The 9,862-nt window shown below is 34.8% G+C and overlaps 1 protein-coding gene across 1 annotated transcript in view; it reads left to right on the plus strand.

Annotated features, from left to right (window-relative positions):
- LOC109341262 overlaps positions 1-5,180 on the plus strand; it is a 7,849-nt gene extending 2,669 nt beyond the window's left edge. The window contains exons 2-6 of the mRNA XM_019579117.1: positions 1,627-2,294; positions 2,789-2,849; positions 2,941-3,120; positions 3,550-3,957; positions 5,085-5,180. Coding sequence (XP_019434662.1) covers positions 1,627-2,294; positions 2,789-2,849; positions 2,941-3,120; positions 3,550-3,957; positions 5,085-5,180 — 1,413 coding nt within the window. The remainder of the gene's footprint in view (positions 1-1,626; positions 2,295-2,788; positions 2,850-2,940; positions 3,121-3,549; positions 3,958-5,084) is intronic.
- Positions 5,181-9,862: the final 4,682 nt, after the last annotated feature.

A 9,862-nucleotide genomic window follows, 5' to 3' on the forward strand; every position in this document is an offset into this window, starting at 1 on the left:
TGGGCTTTCTCGTCCAAGCGAGATTCTGTCGCCCAGGCGAGGGAATTCTAGAACCAAAACTTCCCTTCACCCAGTCCCTCGCCCAATCCTCGCCCAAGCGAGACTGTGCTCGCCTAGGCGAGAGTTTCTCGCCCAAGCGACAGGGACTTAGACAGAATACCAACTTTTGCCCTTTTCGACAACCGAAACACATTTAACATGGTTTTTCAAACACCTGCACACAGAAAAGTTCCCAACAAGATTCATATACAATATTCAACACCTTTCATCAACAATCATATGTATTCAAAAGCATTCAAACATAAAAATCTTGGGTTTCTTAAAACCCAAGTTAACTCCAAAACCTTTGAGATGGTTTAGGAGATCCGGGTGTCATATTCAGACACCACTATGTCACGATATATTCTCTCTCACCTTAATGAAGCATGTTTTACAAAATCACTATGGTTCGGTTGGGTTGCATGGTTCAAATGCCGGAAATCTTCGTAACTACCATAATAAAACTCGTTAGTTTGCCGATATTTCAAAACTCATTACTATTAAAATAATTAAAACTCTTTCATCCATCCATTTTCCAACTTGTCCAAAGCCATGGTTAAAGGCTTAAACAAGTAAAAATTCATATATTAAAACAATGTAATAACTTCTTGAAAACAACTTGTTCATAGTTTCAAAACACGTTTTTCATTAGTTCAAGAACACTCATTTTCGGTTTTGCTTCCGAAATGAGTTAGAAAGTGTTTTAGAAAATTTCAACTGTTGAATATGTTCTTACCATACTCCTGAACAACATACTTCAATATCATCAACATCCAATGGTTGAATGTGAAAAGATTGAAGATTGAAAGAAGAAGAAAATGAAGAAGAAAAGATGATGAGAGTAACTTACTCTCAAATTTTCAAATTGCCAAGCTTTTTGCAAAGTGTTAATGCATGAAGATACATGGGTATTTATAGAGTTGTGGGGTGGGAGAAATCGGATTTCTAAACCAATTTCCCAAGGCAATCTAGCAAATCCAAGAAGGTGAGTGAATCATGGGTTAAGTGAGTGATTTAGGGGATTTGGTGGTAGTAAATCAAGGAGTGAAATCTATAAGATTGTGAATTGACTCATGCGACGCGACGACTTCGGCAAAACGCGCGCGATTAAAACCATGCTCGAGTATTGTCGACCAATATTCGAGTAGCCAAAAATGATCGCCCGATTTTACTTTACGGTTGGAACTTCGAATTTCGGCATTCCGAGTGAAAATATTCTAGAAAATAGTTATAGACCAGCTCAGGGTCTATCTTGACTCGAAATGTGACTACGAAGCCAACGGCGCGATTGGAATTCGATTCCGAGTTACGGAACTCAAAAACCACTTTTTGAGCTGTACCGGCCACCGGGTGAGATTCGGCCACCGGGTGAGATTCGGCCCCGATAGCGGTCCGAAACCGACTGTCTCCGAAAATCATGAACATTTACCACCCAATTGGAAATAGAATTTCAAGACTAAAACTCAACTAGAGTTTCGTTTAATTCTTTACCGAAAATTCCCAAAAATTCATTTTTGAAAATATAATTAATAAAAATATAAATAAAATCTTATAATTCAAAATTATAAAATTCGCGGTGTTACATAGGGGGCCATTCCAAAGGAGGCCGTGAGCTCTTCCCAAGGGAAGAAGCCCATGGACAACACCACTAGGAGCAGGGAGGTCAAATGTTTCAAATGTCTTGGGCATAGCCACAAAGCCTCACAATGCCCAACCAAGAGGACCATGGTGGTGAAGAATGGAGTGGTGGAGTCTCAATCAGAGGATTCAAGATCAGAGGAAAGTGAAGAGGATGTTGATGTTCCAGAACGAGATCTTCTAATGGTGCGAAGGCTCTTAGGGAGCCAAGTTATGGAGGATGAGGAAAGTCAGCGAGAGAACATCTTCCATACTAGATGTTTAGTAGCATGGAATATTTGTTTCCTAATCATTGATGGTGGCAGCTGTGCTAATATGGTGAGCACTACGTTGGTTTCTAAACTCAACCTTGTGACGAGGACCCACCCAACCCCTTACCGACTACAATGGCTAAGTGAGGTTGCAGAGATGGTGGTAAACCAACAGGCAAAGGTTCCCTTCTCTATAGGGAAATATGAGTATTCCATACTATGTGACGTAGTAGTGATGGAGGCCAGCCATATGCTGCTTGGCAGGCCTTGGCAATATGATAGGAGAGGCATCCATGATGGTTTCTCTAACAAGTATACTTTTATGCATTGTAATAAGAAAATTGTATTGTCACCCTTGTCCCCAAGGTAAGTTGGTGAAGACCAAAGGAAGTTAAATGAAAAAATGGATCGAGAAAAAAGAAAGAAAGAAAAGATCCACATAAAAAGAATGAAAAAAAGGATGAGAAAAAGAAAGAAAAAATGAAAAAAGAAGAAGTTTGATGGCTTCCAAATGGAAAGTAAAGGGTGCTTTAATCTCTAGGCCTTGGCAATATGATAGGAGAGGCATCCATGATGGTTTCTCTAACAAGTATACTTTTATGCATTGTAATAAGAAAATTGTATTGTCACCCTTGTCCCCAAGGTAAGTTGGTGAAGACCAAAGGAAGTTAAATGAAAAAATGGATCGAGAAAAAAGAAAGAAAGAAAAGATCCACATAAAAAGAATGAAAAAAAGGATGAGAAAAAGAAAGAAAAAATGAAAAAAGAAGAAGTTTGATGGCTTCCAAATGGAAAGTAAAGGGTGCTTTAATCTCTAGGCAACCCCTTTACCTACTCATTGGACAATAATTTTGTTTAAGTACTAACTCTGATAATGTTTTGCCTAATTCTATAAAACGTTTTCTGCAGGAATTTGAGGATGTATTTCCTCAAGAGGTCACACGTGGCCTCCCCCTTTAAGGGGAATTCAGCATCATATTGATCTCATTCTCAGAGCATCTTTGCCCAATAGGCCTCCCTATCGGAGAATCCTTATGATACTCAAGAGATCCATAGGCAAGTGGAGGAGTTGATGCAAAAGGGATGGGTTCAGGAAAACATGAGCCCTTGTGTTGTCCCTGTCATCCTTATGCCCAAAATGGATGGGTCTTGGAGAATGTGTACTGACTGTAGGGCAATTAACAATATCACGGTAAAGTATCATCATCCTATCCCTAGCTTAGATGATTTACTTGATGAATTGTATGGTGCCTGTATATTTACTAAAATTGATTTAAAAAATGGGTATCATCAGATTGACATTAGGGAAGGGGATGAATGGAAAATTGCTTTTAAAATTAAATTTGGGTTGTATGAGTGGTTAGTTATGCATTTTGGTTTAACTAATGCACCCAACACATTTATGAGATTAATGAACCATGTTTTAAAAGAGTTTTTGGGAAAGTTTGTGGTAGTGTATTTTGATGACATATTGATATACAGTAAGGATATAAATGAACATTATGAACACATTAGACATGTCTTACTTGTGTTAAGAAAAGAAAATTTGTATGCTAATATTGAGAAATGTTCTTTCTGTGTGGACCATGTGATATTCTTGGGCTTCCTGATTAATGCCCAGGGGGTCCATGTTGATAAGGAAAAGATTAAGGTCATTCAGGATTGGCCCACCTCAAAAACCATAACTGATGTTAGAAACTTCCATGGATTGGGTAGCTTCTACCAACGCTTCGTTAAGGACTTTAGTACCCTAGCTGCACCTCTTAACGAGGTTGTTAAAAAGAATGTCGGCTTTAAATGGGGTGACAAACAAGAGGAAGCCTTTAAGAGGCTTAAAGAAAAACTAATCAATGCACTCATTCTTATTTTGCCTAATTTTACAAAATCTTTTGAAATAGAATGTGATGTATCTAATGTGGGAATTGCAGCTCTGTTAATGCAGGAAGGACACCCAATAGCTTATTTAAGTGAGAAACTAGGTGGCCCAATGTTGAATTATTCTACCTATGACAAAGAATTGTATGCCTTGGTAAGGGCACTACAAACTTGGCAGCGTTACCTCCTGCCCAAGGAGTTTGTCATACATAGTGACCATGAGTCACTAAAATATTTGAAAGGGCAAGGTAAGCTAAATAAAAGACATGTTAAGTATTTTAAATTCCTAGAGCAATTCCCTTATGTCATAAAACATAAGAACGGAAAAGCCAATATTGTGGCCGATGCTCTATCAATAAGACCTACTTTGCTTTCTACTCTTGAAACAAAACTGTTGGGATTTGAATGAATCAAATATTTGTATGTTAATGATAATGAATTTGCTGATATGTATAATAAATGTGAAAATGTTGTTGTTGATGGATACTATAGGCAAGATGGATATTTGTTTAAAGAAAAACGTTTGAGTATGCCTAAAGTATCCATTAGAGACTTGCTTGTTAAGGAGTCTCGTGAAGGGGGCCTAATGGGCCACTTTAGGGTCCAAAAGACCCTAGATATGTTACAAGAACACTTTTACTAACCTCACATGAGGCGAGATGTGCAAAGGCACTACGAGAATTGCATTGTTTGCAAGCGGGCCAAATCTAAAAGCATGCCCCATGGGCTTTATACTCCATTGCCCATACCTGATTATTCGTGGGTAGACTTATCCATGGACTTTATGGTTGCTTAGTCACGATCTAAACATGGAAAAGATTCAATTTTTGTTGTAGTATATCGTTTTTCAAAAATGGCACATTTTATACCTTGTAAAAAAATTGATGATGCAACTCATATTGCTGACTTGTTCTTTAAGGATGTGGTAAGACTACATGGTATACACGAAGTATTGTAAGTGACAGGGACACCAAGTTCCTCAGTCACTTCTAGAGGACTTTGTGGGGGAAGCTTGGGACTAAACTCCTATTTTCCACCACGTGCCATCCCCAAACAGATGGTGACCAAACTGAAGTTGTTAATAGAACTTTATCTACCCTTTTGAGGACAATCATTAAAAGGAATATAAAAAGATAGGAAGATTGTCTGCCCCATGTTGAATTTGCTTACAATAGGGCCACTCACAGTACTACAAATTTGTCTCCATTTGAGATAGTTTATGGGTTCCAATCGCTAACCCCTCTTGATTTATTACATGTGCCTAACTCATCTGTGTTGCAGCATAAGGATGATAAGTCCAAATCGGACTATGTGAAAAAGCTACATGAGCGGGTCAAGGCCCAAATAAAGCAAAAGACAGAAGGTTATGCTAAATAAGCAAACAAGGGGCGAAGGGAGGTGATCTTAGAGCCCGGAGACCTTGTCTGGGTCTACATGAGGAAGGAAAGGTTTCATGAACAAAGGAAATCTAAACACCAAGCTAGAGGAGATGGCCCATTTCGTGTACTAGAGAGAATCAACAACAATGCTTACAAACTGGTCCTTCCAGGTGAGTTCGGAAACATTAGTGCCACATTTAATGTTGCTGACCTTTCTCTTTTTGATGCAGGTGATGAAGACTTTGATTCGAGGATGAATTCATTCCAAGAAGGAGGGGATGATATGAATCCACCAAAGCCCATCAATAAGGAAGAGCTAAGTGGGCTAGGAGGGCCCATGACCCGGTCCAGAACCAAGAAAGCACACCAAAATCTTAACCTATTAGTGGAAGAAGTGACTAAATCAACAAAGCCCGGCAAGGAGATCAAGCCCATACATTACACTATTTTCATAAAAAATAACCCAAGTTGGCCACGGCCAAGGAGGGTCCAATTGAGGCATGTGGGAGTTCTGATTAATAAGTGGGGGATTATCATGCCCACATGTAGTTTAGAATTTAATTCATTTTCCTTATTTGTCAAACAATAACTATTTGCCTTTTTGGCCTTTAAGTATCCAAACTTCTAGTTGTAATAAATGGCATTAGGAATCATGTAATCCAAGTCTAAGACATGTGTTAAAGGAGGCATCAATACCTTCCTTTCTTGGAAAAGGACGTGCAAATCAAGGAAAGTCTTTCCTTGTTGGCCAAGCCATGCATCCACCTTTGAAAGGCCTTGAAGACACAATGAAGTCTTACCTATTTTTGAAGAGCACGTGGGGGATCTTCTAAGACAAATACCAAGGGCTCATCAAACCATATAATTTGTTTCCTAATCCAAACAAATCAGATTGGAATGCCATCAAGGAGGTCCAAAACTTTCCTTATATGACGATGGCGTGTAAAGGCAAGGGAATCCATTCAAAAACTTTCCTTATCAATTCAACTCAGATTGGAATGCAATCAAGGAGGTCCAAAACCTTCCTTATGTGAGGATGGCGTGTAAATGCAAGGGAATCCATTCAAAAACTTTCCTTATCAATTCAACTCAGATTGGAATGCAATCAAGGAGGTCCAAAACCTTCCTTATGTGAGGATGGCGTGTAAATGCAAGGGAATCCATTCAAAAACTTTCCTTATTCAAGATTAGCACATGTGAGAATTAGGCCAAGGCAATCAGAATTCAAATCTTCTCCAAATCATGAAGATAATGCCAAGCTTTAAAAACTTACCAAATTGAGATTTACACATGTGGGAATTCGGCCAAGGCAACTACAACACCCAAGCAACCCGAATTCTCCCATTTAGAGGGCTTGGTACACGTTTTCTTTGAGGATGGAACAAAAGGAAAGTAGTCATCCAAGAACAACCCCATATGGAAAGAATTTCATGAGCATTAATCCTCATCAAAGTGCTCCACATGTTTTTTATTTGAATCAATAAGGTAGTTGAATGCAAATCAATGTAATTTACTCACTCATTCATGCTGAATCAAGGCTTGGCCTATATGTAACCGAATTACCTTATGAATAAGACAATTACCTTATGAATAAGATAATTCAGATTTTAGTTGGATAATTTACATTGCTAGTTGAGATTTCTCCTAGTTTCTTGGTTAAACCAAGGCCATTTTTTTTATCAATGTTCCTTTCCTTGTGGCGAAATTCCTTAGGCTTATCAAGCATCCAGCTTGTGGCGCCTCCACCCTTCATTCTTATCCATTTTCTTTTATCCAAACACAAAAATAAAAATACAAAAAAAACCAAATAACCATACACAACCCTTTCCATTTAACCAACATTCAACCAACCCATAAAACACTCAAAAATCATATCATACATACCCAAAAACCCACGACTAAACCACTACCTAAATACAACACACTTCCCCTTTAATCAAACCCAAAAATCCCACGGCCAAATACATTCCCTAATCCACCAACGACAATCCCAACATCACTCATAGTCCACGGTCATAAGAATACCCTAAATCAAAACCAACCAAAAATTAACAAGTTTCAAAGTGCAAATCACAATTACTTCTCAAAGGGACTTACATTCAAGAACGATCAACAAACAATTCAGAATCCTCCCAAAAGGGATTCTACCAGGAAGCATATGAATTAAAATGAAACCATTACCAAAAGCTATAGCTTCAAAAACTAGAAAATTATTTAGTCACAATGATATCAATTAATATTTGAGTTTTTCTTTTAAAAAAAAGTAGCCAAACAATTAAAAGATATAATTAGCCAACTGACATGTCCTGATTTTTGACTGAGCATCAATTCCATGATTAGGTTGAAATCATCACTACATTTTTACGGTCAAAATGTAGAGAAACCATCTTTAAGCCTATTTTTTGGACCACATTGGTCTTTGAATTCAAGAATCGATTATAGAATATGGAAGTTATTAGCACCATATCAACTTATATTACACGATACACTCACTAAATTGTATGGATTAGTTTATATCCTACAATTATTGTTTGAGTAATTTTTAGGTTAGAAGCATAAGCAGCATAATATAACTGTCCAAAAACTGATTTGAGGAAAAAAATAAATACTCGTGACCTTTCCTCTATTATTGATGAGGTTAGATACAATTTTTAAAATTAATTAAGGAAAAAATATTAGATTAGGTAATCATTATATATTATATATTAAGAGAATTTTTGTGAATGTTGATATTGTTACCAATTATTAGTTAAAATTTATTGTTATTTGTAATTTGTAATCATCTTATTGGGAATTAAATTAACTAAATTCGTAACATGACTAAAATGATATGAGAATAAGAAGTGTAGTCACCACTCTCCTCCATCCTTATTTAATTCCAAAGAAAAATTACTAATTAGTTTCTATATAAATAGATAATTGGGATTTTTGTTGTTGTTTATCCTTTAAAATATTAGCATAAATAATAATAATAATTATTAAACTATTGTCTAAATGTTACTAAGTAAAATATTTACCATTTGTTAGTTAAAAATATATTATATTTATTAGATAATAATACTTTATAATTAATAGAATTAATATAAATAATAAAAAAGCGAAACAGAAATATACCTGATTTGTTGCAGGTATTAATGCATTCGAAAGACTAGGCTGGATCTGGGTGTGCCACGTGTGCTCGCCTCTAATAGGCAATATGAGCCAATAACTTCTACCCAAAATGATTAACAGGAAAGAAATCTACATATTTGTGCACATATTGCTAGGGAAAAAAAGACTGTGTTTTTATTTGAGAATAAAATATTCCCCATAAATTATTTCATAGTGTGGCCAACACTATATTTGATTTGGGAAAGAAAATAGGAAGAAAAAAAACTTAAGGAATGAAAATTGAAGGAAAGAAAAATAGTGGAAAGTAGAATGATTTTTTAGTTGTTTAGTATGAAAGAAAAAGAGAGAGAAGAGAGAGGAAAGAAAACATGTGATGAGAAAAATGACACAAATATCCATAATTAAAAAGATACAAAATTAACATACAAATATTCACATTTATCTTAAAATTAAATACTTCTATAAGTAGTGATGTATGAAAATATATTTACACTAAAATTAATTAATTAAAATATTATTAACACAAATTTCAAGGCAACTCAATTTATCATGTTTGTATATCTACACTATAATATCTTATTTATGATTCTTTATGATTAAGATTGTAATTTTACTTTGATAGTAGGTTTCTCACCATTTTCTCTCCAAATTGGGGTGGAAATGTTTTTTTGTAAGACTCGCCCAAAATTTTCTTTCCACCCTATTTTTTTTTTGCTAACCAAAGGAGGAAAAACATCCAAATTCATCTATTTTCTCTTCCATCCTTTTCTTTCCTTTCCTTTTCAATAGAATCATACAAAGCCTAAAAGTATGTACTATTTTTATTAATTTTAAAAATATTTTTATAAAAAATGATTAAATAGATAGAACACATATCATATTAATAGAAGGAGGAATAACTTATCTCATACCAAAAAATACTTTATTCTTTTTATTTTATTTTTATGGTGTATTTAACTAGGACTTAAGATCTATTTGTTATATAATATGATAGTCTCAATGATAAATCTCCTAAACATTCCATAAGCACTCATGCTTATCAATTTTTTTTTTTTCAATACCATCACATAAATTTAATAATTATCCAAACAACCTTATTTAAATTTAATTTTCGTTTTTATATTTAATATAATTTTAATGAATATTTGTAACTAACTGATTGCCTATTTTTTATTTTTTTTAAATAAGCAAAATTACATGGATAAATAACAAAGAAAATAGTTGTGGGTCAAAAATAAATTATTTAATATTTAGTTTCGAAAAATAAATTTCATTAATAAAAAATGATGTAACAAATTGATAATCACCTTTATTTGGTGTTTATCTAATCAATTAATTTATTTACAAAAAACAAAGGGATAGATACAACCTTTCCCTCTCAATTTCAAAAGCCGACTTGGAAGCTTCTATTTTTATTTATTTTTTATTTTCGAAATTAATAAATATTAAATAATAAAATTGTACAGCAAACTAATAAAAACTCTTATTTAGTGTTTATTGGATCATTTATTATAAAAATAAGGGGATAGATCAACATTCCCCTCCCAATTTTAAAAAAAAAAATATATC

Source organism: Lupinus angustifolius, unplaced genomic scaffold, assembly GCF_001865875.1.
Source record: "Lupinus angustifolius cultivar Tanjil unplaced genomic scaffold, LupAngTanjil_v1.0 Scaffold_419, whole genome shotgun sequence".
Classification (NCBI taxonomy): Eukaryota; Viridiplantae; Streptophyta; class Magnoliopsida; order Fabales; family Fabaceae; genus Lupinus; species Lupinus angustifolius.